Below are 22,266 nucleotides of genomic sequence, written 5' to 3'. Positions count from 1 at the left end.
TCGTAGAGATTCATCTCTTACCTCCCTTTTCAGATCGACGATATACTCTTATATATACCATTACCTCTGCTGATTCTCGTTTCAGTACTGGTTTGGCTTTCTACAAACATGTAGATGAGTGTCCTGGGGTAAGTAAATCTTATTTTCTGTGACACTCTAAGCTATGGTTGGGCACTTTGTTTATAAAGTTCTAAATATATGTATTCAAACATTTATTTGCCTTGACTCAGAATGTTCAACTTTCCTTATTTTTCAGACAGTCAGTTTCATATTTGGGATAATGCATTTGAATTAATCATTTTTTCTTACCTTCAAAAATTTGACTCTTTTTTTCCTGTGGGCTGTTAGGCTCGCGGGGGCTGAAAATGCTTCATTTTATTGCGTCATTCTTGGCGCGGACTTTTTTGGCGCAAAAATTATTTTCCGTTTCCGGCGTCATACGTGTCGCCGGAAGTTGCGTCATTTTTTGACGTTATTTTGCGCCAAAAATGTCGGCGTTCCGGATGTGGCGTCATTTTTGGCGCCAAAAGCATTTAGGCGCCAAATAATGTGGGCGTCTTATTTGGCGCTAAAAAATAAGGGCGTCGCTTTTGTCTCCACATTATTTAAGTCTTATTTTTTCAGTGCTTCTGGTTGCTAGAAGCTTGTTCTTTGGCATTTTTTCCCATTCCTGAAACTGTCATTTAAGGAATTTGATCAATTTTGCTTTATATGTTGTTTTTTCTCTTACATATTGCAAGATGTCTCACGTTGCATCTGAGTCAGAAGATACTACAGGAAAATCGCTGTCTACTGCTGGAGCTACCAAGCTAAGTGTATCTGCTATAATTTTTGGTATCTGTTTCTCCAGCTGTTGTTTGTATTGCATGTCATGACAAACTTATTAATGCAGATAAATTTCCTTTAGTACTGTTACATTACCTGTTGCTGTTCCGTCAACATCTAATTTTCAGAGTGTTCCTGATAAACATAAGAGATTTTATTTTTTAAATCCATTAAGAAGGCTATGTCTGTTATTTCTCCTTCTAGTTTACATAAAAGTCTTTTAAAACTTCTCTTTTTTCAGATGAATTTTTAAATGAACATCATCATTCTGATACTGATAATGGTTCTTCTGGTTCAGAGGTTTCTGTCTCAGAGGTTGATGCTGATAAATCTTTGTATTTGTTCAAGATGGAATTTATTCGTTCTGTATTTAAAGAAGTATTAATTGCATTAGAAATAGAGGATTCTGGTCCTCTTGATTCTAAATCTAAACGTTTAAATAAGGTTTTTAAATCTCCTGTAGTTATTCCAGAAGTGTTTAATCTCCCTGATGCTATTTCTGAAGTAATTTCCAGGGAATGGAATAATTTGGGTAATTCTTTTACTCCTTCTAAACGTTTAAGCAATTATATCCTGTGCCATCTGACAGATTAGAGTTTTTTTGGGACGAAATCCCTAAGGTTATGGGGCTGTCTCTACTCCTGCTAAATGTGCTACTATTCCTACGGCAGATAGTAATTCATTTAAGGATCCTTTAGATAGGAAAATTGATTCCTTTCTAAGAAAAGCTTACTTATGTTCAGGTAATCTTCTTAGACTTGCTATATTTTTAGCGGATGTTGCTGCAGCTTCAACTTTTTGGTTAGAAGCTTTAGCGCAACAAGTAACAGATCATAATTTTATAGCATTATTATTATTCTATAACATGCTAATAATTTTATTGGTGATATCATTAGAGTTGATGTCAGGTATATGTCTCTAGCTATTTTAGCTAGAAAAGCTTTATGGATTAAACTTGGAATACTGATATGTCTTCTAAGTCAACTTTGCTTTCCCTTTCTTTCCAGGGTAATAAATTATTATTTCAACTGTTTCTGGAAGGAAGGGAACTTTTTTTCCAAAGGATAAAAAATCTAAGGTAAATTTAGGTCTAATAATCATTTTGTTCCTTTCCTCACAATAAGGAACAAAAGCCTGATCCTTCATTCTCAGGAGCGGTATCAGTTTGGAAACTATTTCCAGTTTGGAATATATCCAAGCCTTTTAGAAAACCTATAGCCAGCTCCTAAGTACCCATGAAGGTGCGGACCTTATTCCAGCTCAGCTGGTATGGGGCAGATTTCGTTTTCTTCAAAGAAATTTTGATCAATTCCGTTCTCAATTTCTGGTTTCAGAACATTGTTTCAGAAAGGTACAGAATTGGATTCAGTTAAGGCCTCCTGCTAAGAGATTTTTTTTTTTCTTTCCCGTGTCCCAGTTAACACAGCAAAGGCTCAGCATTTCTGAAATGTGTTTCAGATCTAGAGTTGGCTGGAGTAATTATGCCAGTTCCAGTTCTGGAACAGGGGCTGGGGTTTTATTTTATCTCTTCATTGTACCAAAGAAGGTCAATTCCTTCAGACCAGTTCCGGATCTATCAATATTGAATCGTTATGTAAGGATACCAACATTCAAGATGGTTACTGTAGGACTGTCCTGCCATTTGTTTAGCAAGGGCATTATATGTCTACAATAGATTTACAGGATGTGTATCTACATATTCCGATTCATCCAGATCACTTTTAGTGTCTGAGATTCTCTTTTTAGACAAGCATTACCAGTTTTGTGGCTCTACCATTTGGCCTAGCCTCAGTTCCAAGAATTTTTTTCAATGGTTCTCGGTGCCCTTCTTTCTGTAATCAGAGAACAGGGTTTTTTGGTATTTCCTTATTGGACAATATCTGGGTACTTGCTCAGTCTTCTCATTTTCGAAGAATCTCATACGAATCGACTTGTGTTGTTTCTTCAAGTTCATGGTTGGAGGATCAATTTACCAATCAGTTCATTGATTCCTCAGACAAGTGTAACCTTTTTATTTTTCTAGAATAGATTCAGTGTCTATGACTCTGTCCTTGTCAGACAAGAGAAGTTTAACATTGATATCAGCTTGTCAAAACCTTCAGTCACAATCATTCCCTTTGGTAGCCTTATGCATGGAAATTTTAGGTCTTAGGACTGCCGCATCAGATACGATCTCCTTTGCTCGTTTTCACATGCGACCTCTTCAGCTCTGTATGCTGAACCAATGGTGCAGGGATTACTCAAAGATATCTCAATTAATATCTTTAAACCGATTATACGACACTCTCTGACATGGTGGGCAGATCACCATCGTTTAGTTCAGGGGGCTTCTTTGTTCTTCCGACCTGGACTATAATCTCAACAGATGCAAGTCTTACAGGTTGGGGAGCTGTGTGGGGGTATCTGACGGCACAAGGGGTTTGGGAATCTCAGGAGGTGAGATTTCCGATCAATATTTTGGATCTCTGTGCAATTTCAGAGCTCTTCAGTCTTGGCCTCTTCTGAAGAGAGAGTTGTTCATTTGTTTTCAGATAGACAATGTCACAACTGTGGCATACATCAATCATCAAGGAGGGACTCACAGTCCTCTGGCTATGAAAGAAGTATCTCAAATTTTGGTTTGGGCGGAATCCAGCTCCTGTCTAATCTCTGCGGTTCATATCCCAGGTATGGACAATTGGAAAGCGGATTATCTCAGTCGCCAAACGTTGTACCTGGGCGAATGGTCTTCACCCAGAGGTATTTCCTCAGATTGTTCAAATGTGGGAACTCTCAGAAATAGATCTGATGGCTTCTCATCTAAACAAGAAACTTCCCTGGTATCTGTCCGGATCCAGGGATCCTCGGGCGGAGGCAGTGGATGCATTATCTCTTCCTTACAAGTGTCATCCTGCCTATATCTTTCCGCCTCTAGTTCTTCTTCCAAGGGTATTCTCTAATATTCTAAAGGAATGCTCGTTTGTCCTGCTGGTAGCTCCAGCATGGCCTCACAGGTTTTGGTATGCGGATCTTGTCCGGGTGGCCTCTTGCCAGCTGTGGACTCTTCCGTTAAGACCAGTCTTTCTGTCTCAAGGTTCTTTTTTCCATCAGGATCTCAAAACCTTAATTTTAAGGTGTGGAGTTTGAACGCTTGATTCTTGGTCAAAGAGGTTTCTCTGACTCTGTGATTGATACTATGTGACAGGCTCGTAAATCTGTATCTAGAGAGATATATTATAGAGTCTGGAAGACTTATATTTCTTCAGGATGGTTTAGATAAAGGTTTGTCCGCAAGTTTCTTGAAAGACAAATCTCTGCTCTTTCTGTTCTTTTTCACAGAAGGATTGCTAATCTTCCTGATATTCATTGTTTTGTACAAGCTTTGGTTCGTATAAAACCTGTCATTAAGTCAATTTCTCCTCTTTGGAGTTTGAATTTGGTTCTGGGGGCTCTTCAAGCTTCTCCTTTTGAACCCATGCATTCTTTGGTCGTTATATTACTTTCTTGGAAAGTTTTGTTTCTTTTGGCCATCTCTTCTGCCAGAAGAGTCTCTGAATTATCTACTCTTTTTTGTGAGTCTCCTTTTCTGATTTTGCATCAGGATAAGGCGGTGCTGCGAACTTCTTTTGAATTTTTTACCTAAGGTTGTGAATTCTAACAACATTAGTAGAGAAATTGTGGTTCTTTCATTATGTCCTAATCCTATGAATTCTAAGGAGAAATCATTGCATTCTTTGGATGCTGTTAGAGCTTTGTAATATTATGTTGAAGCTACTAAGTCTTTCCGAAAGACTTCTAGTCTATTTGTCATCTTTCCGGTTCTAGAAAAGACCAGAAAGCTTCTGCCATTTCTTTGGCATCTTGGTTGAAATCTTTATTTCATCATGCCTATGTTGAGTCGGGTAACACTCCGCCTCAAAGGATTACAGCTCATTCTACTATGTCAGTTTCTACTTCCTGGGCGTTTAAGAATGAAGCTTCGGTTGATCAGATTTGCAAAACAGCAACTTGGTCCTCTTTGCATACTTTTACTAAATTCTACCATTTTGATGTGTTTTCTTCTTCTGAAGCAGTTTTTGGTAGAAACATACTTCAGGCAGTGGTTTCAGTTTGAATCTTCTGCTTATGTTTTTTCATTAAAATTTTATTCTGGGTGTGGATTATTTTCAGCAGGAATTGGCTGTCTTTATTTATCCCTCCCTCTCTAGTGACTCTTGTGTGGAAAGATCCACATCTTGGGTAATCATTATCCCATACGTCACTAGCTCATGGACTCTTGCTAATTACATGAAAGAAAACATAATTTATGTAAGAACTTAATTTCTTTCATATTAGCAAGAGTCCATGAGGCCCGCCCTTTTTTGTGGTGGTTTTGATTTTTTTGTATAAAGCTCAATTATTCCAATTCCTTATTTTATATGCTTTCGCACTTTTTTCTTATCACCCCACTTCTTGGCTATTCGTTAAACTGAATTGTGGGTGTGGTGAGGGGTGTATTTATAGGCATTTTAAGGTTTGGGAAACTTTGCCCCTCCTGGTAGGAATGTATATCCCATACGTCACTAGCTCATGGACTCTTGCTAATATGAAAGAAATGAATTTATCAGGTAAGTTCTTACATAAATTATGTTTTTTCCCTACAACCCCTTTGTTTAGCGTAGAGTACGAGCCACAGCTCCATCCCGCTTAACCTCACCAGCGTTACTCCCTTTTTCAGGCAACTCTTGGGCTCCACCCAATTTGTTCTTTCTGAAACACTTGGAAAATGGGTGAGCACCCCCGCACCCCGAACACTCATGCCTAAATTTACAAGATGATCCCCATTTGCAACCTTTCTCATTGAAAGCGAAGCAGAAACCGTTTTTAACTGCTGCCGGTGACCCCACGAAAAAGGCTGCGAAGACCTTAATGGAGTCATTATCTTGAGCCAAAGCCCCATATCCCGATCGTCCCATTTCATCTCAGGCTTGACCGACAAACGTTGTCGAAATTGCTCATCATAAAACCACCATGCCATACCCCCATATGTTCTTTGAGCAGCTGCAACTTCATCTAAGTAACAAAATAGGGCTGCTCCCTGATCTGGAAACTTACCAGCGAACACGCTGGCATAAATAACAAAGGCCTGGAACCAATTAGTAAAAGTTTTTGGTAGTTTCCTGTACTGTTTTTTCCTCTCCTCTTCCTCCTTTTTAGACGCATCCTTCTTTGAATCCTCAGGTATTTGAAAAGATTGGTCAAGCGGTAAAAGAGAAAATAGCTCAATAAAATCACGCTTCCAGATCTTTTCCCTTAACTCAAAAAATGCATGCCTAAAGGTCCAATAGAACACAAACAAGACCTAGACAGAGCCGTATCAGCAATTTTAAGCTCCGGGCCCCCTGACCCTTTATTTTCAATGTTGACCACTTTTGCAAGGGGCAACTCAACTGCCTGTGTCTGTGTTGACAACCCTGAACCTTTACTGACCTCAACAGGACCCCCAACTGTAATATTTGCCAATGACGACCCAGGAGGAACCCAAGAATTGGCGACTCCTCCAGTTACCTTAGCACCTTCTAAATTAGCTAACAATTCCCTTTAGCCCGCCACAACAGTTACTGATATAGAATCAACATTCGCCCCAACTTTTTCAACATTCAATTCCCCAGTACCAACTCCCCCATTACCTGTTCTAGAATCCTGCGCCGCTGGGGACTGATCCACTTGAGATGCAGCTGTGGTCTTCTCCTTAATCAGGAACCCAGAAGCCCTAGATTCCGTACTAGCCAACTCCTGATGACCTTCAGCCTGTAAAACAGAAACATGTGACAAACCCCCCGATGGCGCCCATAACCCAACACCCCTCCTAGCCATAGACATACCCAAACCACTGTCATCCAAAACCCTTCTACCCTTCTTAGGAGCTGTAGCCCCAGACACTGCTACCCTTGAATCCCCTTACCTCTTCCGCTGTCTACCTCTACATTGTATTCAACCATTCCCAGACCTGTTTGGACAGAACTAAACAGACTATTAAATGCAGTACTCTGACCCCTTCTCAAATCCCCTTTTTGGCCCAAATTAAGATTACTGGCCATACTCACCCCTGCTTCATCTCCCCTTGAATCAGAACGTCCTGAAATAGGAACGCCGTCCTCTATATCAAGCCTGATATGATCCGTCCAAGAATCCTGCAGGCCATAAGCCTCCCCACTCAGGCCGTCATCACCCACCACCAGAAAACCAGGAGGATTCTCAGGCCATGACCCATTTTCATTCCCTTCTGAAAGATAAGGATTATTAGACACAAGCAAATTTTCAACAACATTCCCACCCCTCAAATTCCTAATCTCACCTCTTAAGATTAAATCACTCTATGCCCTAATCGCTGGCCTAAACTGGCAAGGAGGACCAACCACACGAGGAGAAGGAGGTATAAAATCCTCCTCAGAGGAATCTAAGTATAAAGTTAAATCCTCCCCGCCAGCATCAACTTCCCTTTCAGGCTGAATCCCTATTAAATAATCTCCCCTAGCTCTATCATCAATCACTTGCAAAGTATGACCCTCAAAACTACTACCAGGCCTAATAACTTGGGCCGTCTTTGGTACTTCATGTATTTGCGCTTCTACCACATGAGATACAACTGAAGCGCTGGGCTCCCTTAGTTCCCTTCTAACCTCCACTCTCTGTCTTTCCACTACCCCCACTGACCTAGCGTTATCCTCTTGCTCATTACCCACCCTTACTAAACTAGGCCTCAATGAGCCGTCTACTTTTTTAACTTGTCTCTTCCCCTTAATAGATTCTTTTTGGCCTGAAACGGCCATCTTACCCTGCGGCAAAGAATCACCCTCTTTAGTCGAAACAATCTCTTGTTCCGGATCGAAAACGTCAATGTTAGCTGCTATACCAGGCCGGCTAGTCTCCGCTTCCGCCTGCCGACTCCCGGAACCTGCACCTGTTCTCTTCTTTGATGACAACTTCACCCCCGGACTGGGGCTGGATCTCCGATGACCACCGGTACTTCCTTCCGTATCCGGATCCAAACGAACCGGAGGCCTGGAACGCCTTACCGGTCTGGGTGATACCGGAGCCTGAACCGCCATCTCACCGGAGTCTGGGACCAACAATACACAAAGCTTTTCTTCGAGCCAGGTAGGGCCCCTTTTTTCAGCTGCTTCCTTAAGCTGCCCTAATAGGGCATACAACTGCGCCATGACAATAGCAGATAGTAAACAAACAGCACTTTCAAAAACAATTTTCTGTCAAGTTGAATACTTGACTTTACCGCTCTTTTCTTAAGTACGCTGTGGCGCGTGCTAGCACCACCCACTTTACCATGATACCCAATTAGAAAGAATCAGGCCTATTCCTCCAAAGGTCATGGCCCCTTCCCGTTACTCCGCACTCCCAGGGGCTCCTTTCTTGTGAGCGTGCATTCCTCTCTATATAGAGAGCTTGTGGGACCGCTCCATACGTCACTGACTAACTGCAGCCACAAATGTAAGGGGGTGGAGGAAGTTATCGGTTACGCTATGGATTAAAAAATAAATGCATTATATTTCTATTACAATTTGCAGAAATATAAAAAGTTTACATTTGTTTACTGCAGAGGTTGTTCTTTTGAAAATAAACAAATGTTATTTAGTCAGGGGTGCCTACAATTTTGCATAAACTGTCAGTGCTCCCTTACGATATGAAGACAGTTGCCTGCAGCCAAGAAACAGCAAGTCTCGGTTTCCAGAAGTGACAACCGAGATTTCTAGGGCTACAGGCAGGATTGACGTACTTCTATGTTATGCGCTACACTGGCACTTCTACTGCATGTCATAGAACTATGCTGATCTGGGTGAAGGGGTTAAACAATGTCAGATGTCTTTAAAATAACTTGTGTGTTTGTCTCTAATTACTCCACACATTTAGAATAATATGGCGTGTACATGACTAACATATGGGGTTTAAGTCATATGTAATGTATCCATAAATCATGGTCAGTTATTTCTCTGAACGGTACTAGCTATTCAACCACTTGTATATCAGTAAAAAGTTGTAATCATGATACTTACAAAATCTTCAAACACAAGGGTGTCCAACTTTTTTCAATGAGAGTGGAAAAGTGGATTTTGTTTTCAAATGTTTGTTAAATACATTTGGGATGTTCAATTCACCAATTAAAGAAATAAAGCCATTTTTATAGGACAAGTAATACTAATTGTTATTTTCCGCAGCTTCATAACTATATTCTAAGGAACTACGCTACATTAATGGACCTGAAGTGTAATGTGTGTTGCTAATAGTGATGAATTGTGAGGGATAAGGGCTAGTTTAAAAAGACTGGGAGCTACATTATGGGCTCCAGTCCTTAGGTTTAGCATGTGATAGATACTAATGCTTTATCATCATTCATTTCTTTATTCCTCACATTTAGGGTAAATGTTTTATGAAGCATTCCTAATGCAATTCATGACTAAATATCGGTTTTAACAAAAGTAGTTGAACCCTTTTCAGTGACCTATAGACTTTAGTCTCTTTGGAACTGGACTCACCCTTTATCATTTTACAATCTTAATAATTCTATTGTCAGTTTAAAGGGACATAAGACACCTTAAGATTGCAATATATAAATCATCCATAATTATGCACAGCCTTTAATACTTTTAGAAATGTGTTATGTTTGACTGGTATGTTCATTTATTGCAAGCCTGTATGAAAGTCTTGTTATTACAATTAATGTCTCTTTAACACAGGGATGCTTTATAGTTCAAGGGCCACTAAACCCAAAATCTTTCTTTCATGATTCAGATAGAGAATAGAAATTTAAACAACATTACAATTTACTTCCATAATTTATTTTGCTTCATTTTTTAAATATCCTTATTTGAAGAAAAAGCAATGTACATGGTGAGCCAATCACATGACGCTTCTATGTGCAGCAACCAATCAGCAGCTAGTGAGCATATCTAGATATGATTTTCATCAAAGAATATCAAGAGAATAAAACAAATTAGATAATAGAAGTAAATTAGAAAGACGTTTAACATTGCATTCTCTTTCAAAATCATAAAAGAAAAAATGTGGGTGGCATGTCCCTTTCAGGTTCAGGGATAATAATAATTTTCAAATGTGTGCACAGGCTTGTGCATGTTTACATTTATTTATGTATGTTTCTGTATACATTATAGGTTTGGCTTGATCCATGCTGTGTTTACAAACCTCCTTCTCTGGGCCAATGGAATACTGACCGAGTCAAAGCACCAGCTAAATGAGCACAAGGAAAGGCTGATCACACTTGGCTTTTCTAATATAACAATGGGTAAGAACAGTAAAATTGAGATAAAAGGGAAGAAGTATATGATATAGTTCCTTACATGTCAAGACACGCTGGCCTCATTTACAAGCCGCTTTAATGACTTTCCAATGGTTATCGAATGGGCTATTGTGATAACCTTACAAAATCCCACTTATTTATCGCTTTTCTAAAATATTTTGTCTCTAAAATTCTATAACTTTAACCTCTGAAAATTTTTTTTTGCCTTTATTGAGCACCCAATAGAAATCACTTTGTGCCAGATTACAAGCGGAGCAGTATTTAATGCTCCTGCTCGAGCGTTAGCTCCACTAGAAGTAAGCTTTTTGTGTACGTCGGGTTGTGCTTGTATTTCAAGTTGAAAGTAAACCATTTTTTCACTTGCTCGCTATCCCGACGAGTGTAAAAGCTGAAGATGTGCTAACCCGACAAGCGTTAACTTTAGTTGCACTCAAGCGATCACATTTACTTTCAACTTGTAATATGAGCAAAAAACCCGATGTGAGCAAACAGCCACGGTAAACCCCTTTTTGCTTGCGTAGAACTGGAACTCGAACTGTGCTCCACTCGTAATCTAGCCCTTTATGTATAAAATTTGCAGTGCTAAAGATGCCAGCTAAAAAAAACTGTTTTTTTTAAACAAGTAGTACATATGAACAGTCATTTCCAAACAATCTCAAAATAACATATGAAGAAATACATCAAGGGTACATTGCACAATATGCTACATTGCAATAGTAATTCATACAAATACCTCTTAGATTACAGCATGACAAACCTCACATTTTCTTAATGAGATGATGGACTATGCCCTGTAAATATATCAACAGTTATAATTAAAGGGGTCCCCCTGATAATTATCATTGGTCTTTCTTGGACCCCCCCAAAATATAAAGTAGAAATTAATGGGGGAAATCAGGGGAAGAAACTAAAAAGGCCTCTCTTGGACCCTGTTTTACACATAAACACATTCACACACACATATATATATACAGTATATATATATATATATATATATATATATATATATATATATATATATATATATATATATATATATATATATATATATATATATATATCAAAATAACAAGAGTATTGCATTGAGCAATGATACTTATTTATTGGACTAACTATACATTTATAAGATGACAAGCTTTCGGAAGAGTTCCTTCCTTTATCCTTCCTTTATCAAGTCTGAAGCAATACCTGAAGGGTATTGCTTCAGACTTGATAAAGGAAGGAACTCTTCTGAAAGCTTGTCATCTTATAAATGTATAGTTAGTCCAATAAAAAAAGTATCATTGCTCAATGCAATACTCTTGTTATTTTGATATCTAAATCTCTGGACTAACACGGCTACTCCAATCAACGTGTATATATATACTGTGTATATATAATGTGTGTGTATATATATATATACAGGTGGCCCTCGTTTAACAACGGTTCAATTTACACCGTTTCAGAATAACAACCTTTTTTTCCAGTCATGTGACTGCTATTGAAAAGCATTGAGAAGCAGTGCATTTATTAAAATAGCCAGTAGGTGGAGCTGTCTGCTTGTGTTGCAGCAAAGCCAAGCAAGCTGAAATTAATCAGTTTAACCAGACCTGAGCTATCGAGCAGATTTCAAAGGAACAAGATCTTCCTGTCTATAAATCAGTCCAGATTGGAATGCATAGAAAGAACTGTTTGCAGAAAAATGCAAGTGAAGTCTGTGTTGTGTGATTATTTCATTAGGTTTATAATGCTGTTTAGCAAATGTTTTTGTTCATTTAACTTAGTTTAATTATATATTCTGTGTTGTGTGATTATTTTATTAAGTTTATAATGCTGTTTATCATTTAAAGTATTCATTTCAAAGCTTTAAAAATAATGTATTAGGTGTTACTTATGACAATTTTGAGAGGGGCCTGGAACCTATCTCCCTCACTTCCCATTGACTTACATTATAAACTGGGTTTCAATTTACAACGGTTTCGATTTACAACCATTCCTTCTGGAACCTAACCCCAGCGTAAACTGAGGGCTACCTGTATATATATATATATATATATATATATATATATATATATATATATATATATATATGTACAAAGCGGGGACTTCACTCACTGTATTTAGATAAATAAAATGTTATTTATTCTGTTGTAACGTTTCGGGGTTCGCAGACCCCTTCCTCAGACCAGACAGTGAAAAAATCTCTGATGAAGCGCATGTACGCATGCGTGAAACACGTCAGACTAAAGGGCTTACCTTGATTTACTTGTAGGCCTGTATCCAATAAACCATGGATATACTTTGGGACTCAGCGTTTTTCTTTCCTCTCTTCAAGTGAAAAAAATATTTCAGTGCAACTTAAATATGCTAAGTTCCACCCCCAATTAATTAAAAAATTGCGCCAAAACTGTGTCACCATGACAACCCAACAACAGTTGCCTGGTTACAAGTGTATACAAATAAAGATAAGTGTATTTCTAAACATATAGGGCTGTATGCATATATACAACAAATGTAAATTGCATTCAACTTACCATTATCAGCAATTGTCATCATTTAGCAAGGTCTAAAATGAAAGTACCAGCCAGTATCATAGACAGTATAGTTAAAATGCACATATTAAGTAAAAACGGCTTCAGCAAAATCTCACTGAACTTATTCACCTTATTCACAGTATAGCACATATCAACAAAAAACGGCTTCTGTACAAACTTATTGACATCATCAACCAAGCAAATCGATATGCAACGTGTGAGTTATGCATATAGCACTTACACCATACATATATAAAGAGAGATGTGGCGGTTTTCGTGTTAATCTATGGGTAAAGCATCAGTGATTAATGCTAGGCAACAAATCGCTTCAGTATTAGGGTTCACTGTCAGACCTGTAATACTATGTAGACCCCTTTTTTACCTCTGGGATGTATATAGGTTGTGACAGCTTCTCTGTCGACTTATACAAATAACGAAACCATAGAACAAGCCACTGAGCTGTTGTTCGTTCCTGGTAGAGCGCTTCTCTCTTTGTATGCAAATTATTATGACCCTGGGGAAGTCTCCCTATGGGTGATGGGGGAAACCAGACGTGGACTCCTTGCCCAGTGTGCTTAGAGGAATGTGGCTGCACCTCACTGACGAGGCCCATAGGAGGCCGAAACGATCGTCTGGGGTTGTCATGTTCCTTGTTCAGAGGAGAATTGCCTGGTATTTCGGGGCTGGACTGACCATACTTGGCGGGATCAGACTGATATACTTCAGGAAAGTTTTCTTCTGTGAAAAGCACACTGGTCTAAAAGAGGCTGCTTCCGGGTGGTAAATCGCCATAGAACAAGCCACTGAGCTGTTGTTCGTTCCTGGTAGAGCGCTTCTCTCTTTGTATGCAAATTATTATGACCCTGGGGAAGTCTCCCTATGGGTGATGGGGGAAACCAGACGTGGACTCCTTGCCCAGTGTGCTTAGAGGAATGTGGCTGCACCTCACTGACAAGGCCCATAGGAGGCCGAAACGATCGTCTGGGGTTGTCATGTTCCTTGTTCAGAGGAGAATTGCCTGGTATTTCGGGGCTGGACTGACCATACTTGGCGGGATCAGACTGATATACTTCAGGAAAGTTTTCTTCTGTGAAAAGCACACTGGTCTAAAAGAGGCTGCTTCCGGGTGGTAAATCGCCATAGAACAAGCCACTGAGCTGTTGTTCGTTCCTGGTAGAGCGCTTCTCTCTTTGTATGCAAATTATTATGACCCTGGGGAAGTCTCCCTATGGGTGATGGGGGAAACCAGACGTGGACTCCTTGCCCAGTGTGCTTAGAGGAATGTGGCTGCACCTCACTGATGAGGCCCATAGGAGGCCGAAACGATCGTCTGGGGTTGTCATGTTCCTTGTTCAGAGGAGAATTGCCTGGTATTTCGGGGCTGGACTGACCATACTTGGCGGGATCAGACTGATATACTTCAGGAAAGTTTTCTTCTGTGAAAAGCACACTGGTCTAAAAGAGGCTGCTTCCGGGTGGTAAATCGCCATAGAACAAGCCACTGAGCTGTTGTTCGTTCCTGGTAGAGCGCTTCTCTCTTTGTATGCAAATTATTATGACCCTGGGGAAGTCTCCCTATGGGTGATGGGGGAAACCAGACGTGGACTCCTTGCCCAGTGTGCTTAGAGGAATGTGGCTGCACCTCACTGACGAGGCCCATAGGAGGCCGAAACGATCGTCTGGGGTTGTCATGTTCCTTGTTCAGAGGAGAATTGCCTGGTATTTCGGGGCTGGACTGACCATACTTGGCGGGATCAGACTGATATACTTCAGGAAAGTTTTCTTCTGTGAAAAGCACACTGGTCTAAAAGAGGCTGCTTCCGGGTGGTAAATCGCCATAGAACAAGCCACTGAGCTGTTGTTCGTTCCTGGTAGAGCGCTTCTCTCTTTGTATGCAAATTATTATGACCCTGGGGAAGTCTCCCTATGGGTGATGGGGGAAACCAGACGTGGACTCCTTGCCCAGTGTGCTTAGAGGAATGTGGCTGCACCTCACTGACGAGGCCCATAGGAGGCCGAAACGATCGTCTGGGGTTGTCATGTTCCTTGTTCAGAGGAGAATTGCCTGGTATTTCGGGGCTGGACTGACCATACTTGGCGGGATCAGACTGATATACTTCAGGAAAGTTTTCTTCTGTGAAAAGCACACTGGTCTAAAAGAGGCTGCTTCCGGGTGGTAAATCGCCATAGAACAAGCCACTGAGCTGTTGTTCGTTCCTGGTAGAGCGCTTCTCTCTTTGTATGCAAATTATTATGACCCTGGGGAAGTCTCCCTATGGGTGATGGGGGAAACCAGACGTGGACTCCTTGCCCAGTGTGCTTAGAGGAATGTGGCTGCACCTCACTGACGAGGCCCATAGGAGGCCGAAACGATCGTCTGGGGTTGTCATGTTCCTTGTTCAGAGGAGAATTGCCTGGTATTTCGGGGCTGGACTGACCATACTTGGCGGGATCAGACTGATATACTTCAGGAAAGTTTTCTTCTGTGAAAAGCACACTGGTCTAAAAGAGGCTGCTTCCGGGTGGTAAATCGCCATAGAACAAGCCACTGAGCTGTTGTTCGTTCCTGGTAGAGCGCTTCTCTCTTTGTATGCAAATTATTATGACCCTGGGGAAGTCTCCCTATGGGTGATGGGGGAAACCAGACGTGGACTCCTTGCCCAGTGTGCTTAGAGGAATGTGGCTGCACCTCACTGACGAGGCCCATAGGAGGCCGAAACGATCGTCTGGGGTTGTCATGTTCCTTGTTCAGAGGAGAATTGCCTGGTATTTCGGGGCTGGACTGACCATACTTGGCGGGATCAGACTGATATACTTCAGGAAAGTTTTCTTCTGTGAAAAGCACACTGGTCTAAAAGAGGCTGCTTCCGGGTGGTAAATCGCCATAGAACAAGCCACTGAGCTGTTGTTCGTTCCTGGTAGAGCGCTTCTCTCTTTGTATGCAAATTATTATGACCCTGGGGAAGTCTCCCTATGGGTGATGGGGGAAACCAGACGTGGACTCCTTGCCCAGTGTGCTTAGAGGAATGTGGCTGCACCTCACTGACGAGGCCCATAGGAGGCCGAAACGATCGTCTGGGGTTGTCATGTTCCTTGTTCAGAGGAGAATTGCCTGGTATTTCGGGGCTGGACTGACCATACTTGGCGGGATCAGACTGATATACTTCAGGAAAGTTTTCTTCTGTGAAAAGCACACTGGTCTAAAAGAGGCTGCTTCCGGGTGGTAAATCGCCATAGAACAAGCCACTGAGCTGTTGTTCGTTCCTGGTAGAGCGCTTCTCTCTTTGTATGCAAATTATTATGACCCTGGGGAAGTCTCCCTATGGGTGATGGGGGAAACCAGACGTGGACTCCTTGCCCAGTGTGCTTAGAGGAATGTGGCTGCACCTCACTGACGAGGCCCATAGGAGGCCGAAACGATCGTCTGGGGTTGTCATGTTCCTTGTTCAGAGGAGAATTGCCTGGTATTTCGGGGCTGGACTGACCATACTTGGCGGGATCAGACTGATATACTTCAGGAAAGTTTTCTTCTGTGAAAAGCACACTGGTCTAAAAGAGGCTGCTTCCGGGTGGTAAATCGCCATAGAACAAGCCACTGAGCTGTTGTTCGTTCCTGGTAGAGCGCTTCTCTCTTTGTATGCAAATTATTATGACCCTGGGGAAGTCTCCCTATGGGTGATGGGGGAAACCAGACGTGGACTCCTTGCCCAGTGTGCTTAGAGGAATGTGGCTGCACCTCACTGACGAGGCCCATAGGAGGCCGAAACGATCGTCTGGGGTTGTCATGTTCCTTGTTCAGAGGAGAATTGCCTGGTATTTCGGGGCTGGACTGACCATACTTGGCGGGATCAGACTGATATACTTCAGGAAAGTTTTCTTCTGTGAAAAGCACACTGGTCTAAAAGAGGCTGCTTCCGGGTGGTAAATCGCCATAGAACAAGCCACTGAGCTGTTGTTCGTTCCTGGTAGAGCGCTTCTCTCTTTGTATGCAAATTATTATGACCCTGGGGAAGTCTCCCTATGGGTGATGGGGGAAACCAGACGTGGACTCCTTGCCCAGTGTGCTTAGAGGAATGTGGCTGCACCTCACTGACGAGGCCCATAGGAGGCCGAAACGATCGTCTGGGGTTGTCATGTTCCTTGTTCAGAGGAGAATTGCCTGGTATTTCGGGGCTGGACTGACCATACTTGGCGGGATCAGACTGATATACTTCAGGAAAGTTTTCTTCTGTGAAAAGCACACTGGTCTAAAAGAGGCTGCTTCCGGGTGGTAAATCGCCATAGAACAAGCCACTGAGCTGTTGTTCGTTCCTGGTAGAGCGCTTCTCTCTTTGCATGCAAATTATTATGACCCTGGGGAAGTCTCCCTATGGGTGATGGGGGAAACCAGACGTGGACTCCTTGCCCAGTGTGCTTAGAGGAATGTGGCTGCACCTCACTGACGAGGCCCATAGGAGGCCGAAACGATCGTCTGGGGTTGTCATGTTCCTTGTTCAGAGGAGAATTGCCTGGTATTTCGGGGCTGGACTGACCATACTTGGCGGGATCAGACTGATATACTTCAGGAAAGTTTTCTTCTGTGAAAAGCACACTGGTCTAAAAGAGGCTGCTTCCGGGTGGTAAATCGCCATAGAACAAGCCACTGAGCTGTTGTTCGTTCCTGGTAGAGCGCTTCTCTCTTTGTATGCAAATTATTATGACCCTGGGGAAGTCTCCCTATGGGTGATGGGGGAAACCAGACGTGGACTCCTTGCCCAGTGTGCTTAGAGGAATGTGGCTGCACCTCACTGACGAGGCCCATAGGAGGCCGAAACGATCGTCTGGGGTTGTCATGTTCCTTGTTCAGAGGAGAATTGCCTGGTATTTCGGGGCTGGACTGACCATACTTGGCGGGATCAGACTGATATACTTCAGGAAAGTTTTCTTCTGTGAAAAGCACACTGGTCTAAAAGAGGCTGCTTCCGGGTGGTAAATCGCCATAGAACAAGCCACTGAGCTGTTGTTCGTTCCTGGTAGAGCGCTTCTCTCTTTGTATGCAAATTATTATGACCCTGGGGAAGTCTCCCTATGGGTGATGGGGGAAACCAGACGTGGACTCCTTGCCCAGTGTGCTTAGAGGAATGTGGCTGCACCTCACTGACGAGGCCCATAGGAGGCCGAAACGATCGTCTGGGGTTGTCATGTTCCTTGTTCAGAGGAGAATTGCCTGGTATTTCGGGGCTGGACTGACCATACTTGGCGGGATCAGACTGATATACTTCAGGAAAGTTTTCTTCTGTGAAAAGCACACTGGTCTAAAAGAGGCTGCTTCCGGGTGGTAAATCGCCATAGAACAAGCCACTGAGCTGTTGTTCGTTCCTGGTAGAGCGCTTCTCTCTTTGTATGCAAATTATTATGACCCTGGGGAAGTCTCCCTATGGGTGATGGGGGAAACCAGACGTGGACTCCTTGCCCAGTGTGCTTAGAGGAATGTGGCTGCACCTCACTGACGAGGCCCATAGGAGGCCGAAACGATCGTCTGGGGTTGTCATGTTCCTTGTTCAGAGGAGAATTGCCTGGTATTTCGGGGCTGGACTGACCATACTTGGCGGGATCAGACTGATATACTTCAGGAAAGTTTTCTTCTGTGAAAAGCACACTGGTCTAAAAGAGGCTGCTTCCGGGTGGTAAATCGCCATAGAACAAGCCACTGAGCTGTTGTTCGTTCCTGGTAGAGCGCTTCTCTCTTTGTATGCAAATTATTATGACCCTGGGGAAGTCTCCCTATGGGTGATGGGGGAAACCAGACGTGGACTCCTTGCCCAGTGTGCTTAGAGGAATGTGGCTGCACCTCACTGACGAGGCCCATAGGAGGCCGAAACGATCGTCTGGGGTTGTCATGTTCCTTGTTCAGAGGAGAATTGCCTGGTATTTCGGGGCTGGACTGACCATACTTGGCGGGATCAGACTGATATACTTCAGGAAAGTTTTCTTCTGTGAAAAGCACACTGGTCTAAAAGAGGCTGCTTCCGGGTGGTAAATCGCCATAGAACAAGCCACTGAGCTGTTGTTCGTTCCTGGTAGAGCGCTTCTCTCTTTGTATGCAAATTATTATGACCCTGGGGAAGTCTCCCTATGGGTGATGGGGGAAACCAGACGTGGACTCCTTGCCCAGTGTGCTTAGAGGAATGTGGCTGCACCTCACTGACGAGGCCCATAGGAGGCCGAAACGATCGTCTGGGGTTGTCATGTTCCTTGTTCAGAGGAGAATTGCCTGGTATTTCGGGGCTGGACTGACCATACTTGGCGGGATCAGACTGATATACTTCAGGAAAGTTTTCTTCTGTGAAAAGCACACTGGTCTAAAAGAGGCTGCTTCCGGGTGGTAAATCGCCATAGAACAAGCCACTGAGCTGTTGTTCGTTCCTGGTAGAGCGCTTCTCTCTTTGTATGCAAATTATTATGACCCTGGGGAAGTCTCCCTATGGGTGATGGGGGAAACCAGACGTGGACTCCTTGCCCAGTGTGCTTAGAGGAATGTGGCTGCACCTCACTGACGAGGCCCATAGGAGGCCGAAACGATCGTCTGGGGTTGTCATGTTCCTTGTTCAGAGGAGAATTGCCTGGTATTTCGGGGCTGGACTGACCATACTTGGCGGGATCAGACTGATATACTTCAGGAAAGTTTTCTTCTGTGAAAAGCACACTGGTCTAAAAGAGGCTGCTTCCGGGTGGTAAATCGCCATAGAACAAGCCACTGAGCTGTTGTTCGTTCCTGGTAGAGCGCTTCTCTCTTTGTATGCAAATTATTATGACCCTGGGGAAGTCTCCCTATGGGTGATGGGGGAAACCAGACGTGGACTCCTTGCCCAGTGTGCTTAGAGGAATGTGGCTGCACCTCACTGACGTGGCCCATAGGAGGCCGAAACGATCGTCTGGGGTTGTCATGTTCCTTGTTCAGAGGAGAATTGCCTGGTATTTCGGGGCTGGACTGACCATACTTGGCGGGATCAGACTGATATACTTCAGGAAAGTTTTCTTCTGTGAAAAGCACACTGGTCTAAAAGAGGCTGCTTCCGGGTGGTAAATCGCCATAGAACAAGCCACTGAGCTGTTGTTCGTTCCTGGTAGAGCGCTTCTCTCTTTGTATGCAAATTATTATGACCCTGGGGAAGTCTCCCTATGGGTGATGGGGGAAACCAGACGTGGACTCCTTGCCCAGTGTGCTTAGAGGAATGTGGCTGCACCTCACTGACGAGGCCCATAGGAGGCCGAAACGATCGTCTGGGGTTGTCATGTTCCTTGTTCAGAGGAGAATTGCCTGGTATTTCGGGGCTGGACTGACCATACTTGGCGGGATCAGACTGATATACTTCAGGAAAGTTTTCTTCTGTGAAAAGCACACTGGTCTAAAAGAGGCTGCTTCCGGGTGGTAAATCGCCATAGAACAAGCCACTGAGCTGTTGTTCGTTCCTGGTAGAGCGCTTCTCTCTTTGTATGCAAATTATTATGACCCTGGGGAAGTCTCCCTATGGGTGATGGGGGAAACCAGACGTGGACTCCTTGCTCAGTGTGCTTAGAGGAATGTGGCTGCACCTCACTGACGAGGCCCATAGGAGGCCGAAACGATCGTCTGGGGTTGTCATGTTCCTTGTTCAGAGGAGAATTGCCTGGTATTTCGGGGCTGGACTGACCATACTTGGCGGGATCAGACTGATATACTTCAGGAAAGTTTTCTTCTGTGAAAAGCACACTGGTCTAAAAGAGGCTGCTTCCGGGTGGTAAATCGCCATAGAACAAGCCGCTGAGCTGTTGTTCGTTCCTGGTAGAGCGCTTCTCTCTTTGTATGCAAATTATTATGACCCTGGGGAAGTCTCCCTATGGGTGATGGGGGAAACCAGACGTGGACTCCTTGCCCAGTGTGCTTAGAGGAATGTGGCTGCACCTCACTGACGAGGCCCATAGGAGGCCGAAACGATCGTCTGGGGTTGTCATGTTCCTTGTTCAGAGGAGAATTGCCTGGTATTTCGGGGCTGGACTGACCATACTTGGCGGGATCAGACTGATATACTTCAGGAAAGTTTTCTTCTGTGAAAAGCACACTGGTCTAAAAGAGGCTGCTTCCGGGTGGTAAATCGCCATAGAACAAGCCACTGAGCTGTTGTTCGTTCCTGGTAGAGCGCTTCTCTCTTTGTATGCAAATTATTATGACCCTGGGGAAGTCTCCCTATGGGTGATGGGGGAAACCAGACGTGGACTCCTTGCCCAGTGTGCTAAGAGGAATGTGGCTGCACCTCACTGACGAGGCCCATAGGAGGCCGAAACGATCGTCTGGGGTTGTCATGTTCCTTGTTCAGAGGAGAATTGCCTGGTATTTCGGGGCTGGACTGACCATACTTGGCGGGATCAGACTGATATACTTCAGGAAAGTTTTCTTCTGTGAAAAGCACACTGGTCTAAAAGAGGCTGCTTCCGGGTGGTAAATCGCCATAGAACAAGCCACTGAGCTGTTGTTCGTTCCTGGTAGAGCGCTTCTCTCTTTGTATGCAAATTATTATGACCCTGGGGAAGTCTCCCTATGGGTGATGGGGGAAACCAGACGTGGACTCCTTGCCCAGTGTGCTTAGAGGAATGTGGCTGCACCTCACTGACGAGGCCCATAGGAGGCCGAAACGATCGTCTGGGGTTGTCATGTTCCTTGTTCAGAGGAGAATTGCCTGGTATTTCGGGGCTGGACTGACCATACTTGGCGGGATCAGACTGATATACTTCAGGAAAGTTTTCTTCTGTGAAAAGCACACTGGTCTAAAAGAGGCTGCTTCCGGGTGGTAAATCGCCATAGAACAAGCCACTGAGCTGTTGTTCGTTCCTGGTAGAGCGCTTCTCTCTTTGTATGCAAATTATTATGACCCTGGGGAAGTCTCCCTATGGGTGATGGGGGAAACCAGACGTGGACTCCTTGCCCAGTGTGCTTAGAGGAATGTGGCTGCACCTCACTGACGAGGCCCATAGGAGGCCGAAACGATCGTCTGGGGTTGTCATGTTCCTTGTTCAGAGGAGAATTGCCTGGTATTTCGGGGCTGGACTGACCATACTTGGCGGGATCAGACTGATATACTTCAGGAAAGTTTTCTTCTGTGAAAAGCACACTGGTCTAAAAGAGGCTGCTTCCGGGTGGTAAATCGCCATAGAACAAGCCACTGAGCTGTTGTTCGTTCCTGGTAGAGCGCTTCTCTCTTTGTATGCAAATTATTATGACCCTGGGGAAGTCTCCCTATGGGTGATGGGGGGAAACCAGACGTGGACTCCTTGCCCAGTGTGCTTAGAGGAATGTGGCTGCACCTCACTGACGAGGCCCATAGGAGGCCGAAACGATCGTCTGGGGTTGTCATGTTCCTTGTTCAGAGGAGAATTGCCTGGTATTTCGGGGCTGGACTGACCATACTTGGCGGGATCAGACTGATATACTTCAGGAAAGTTTTCTTCTGTGAAAAGCATACTGGTCTAAAAGAGGCTGCTTCCGGGTGGTAAATCGCCATAGAACAAGCCACTGAGCTGTTGTTCGTTCCTGGTAGAGCGCTTCTCTCTTTGTATGCAAATTATTATGACCCTGGGGAAGTCTCCCTATGGGTGATGGGGGAAACCAGACGTGGACTC

The 22,266-nt window shown here is 43.6% G+C and overlaps 1 protein-coding gene across 1 annotated transcript in view; it reads left to right on the top strand.

Annotated features, from left to right (window-relative positions):
• The window catches only part of OTOP1 (otopetrin 1), a 231,884-nt gene that overhangs the window by 185,253 nt on the left and 24,365 nt on the right, over nt 1-22,266 (top strand). The window contains exon 4 of the mRNA XM_053700296.1: nt 9,972-10,102. Coding sequence (XP_053556271.1) covers nt 9,972-10,102 — 131 coding nt within the window. The remainder of the gene's footprint in view (nt 1-9,971; nt 10,103-22,266) is intronic.

This window comes from Bombina bombina, chromosome 2 (assembly GCF_027579735.1).
Source record: "Bombina bombina isolate aBomBom1 chromosome 2, aBomBom1.pri, whole genome shotgun sequence".
NCBI lineage: Eukaryota > Metazoa > Chordata > Amphibia > Anura > Bombinatoridae > Bombina > Bombina bombina.
This window is presented reverse-complemented; position numbering and strand designations above follow the sequence as displayed.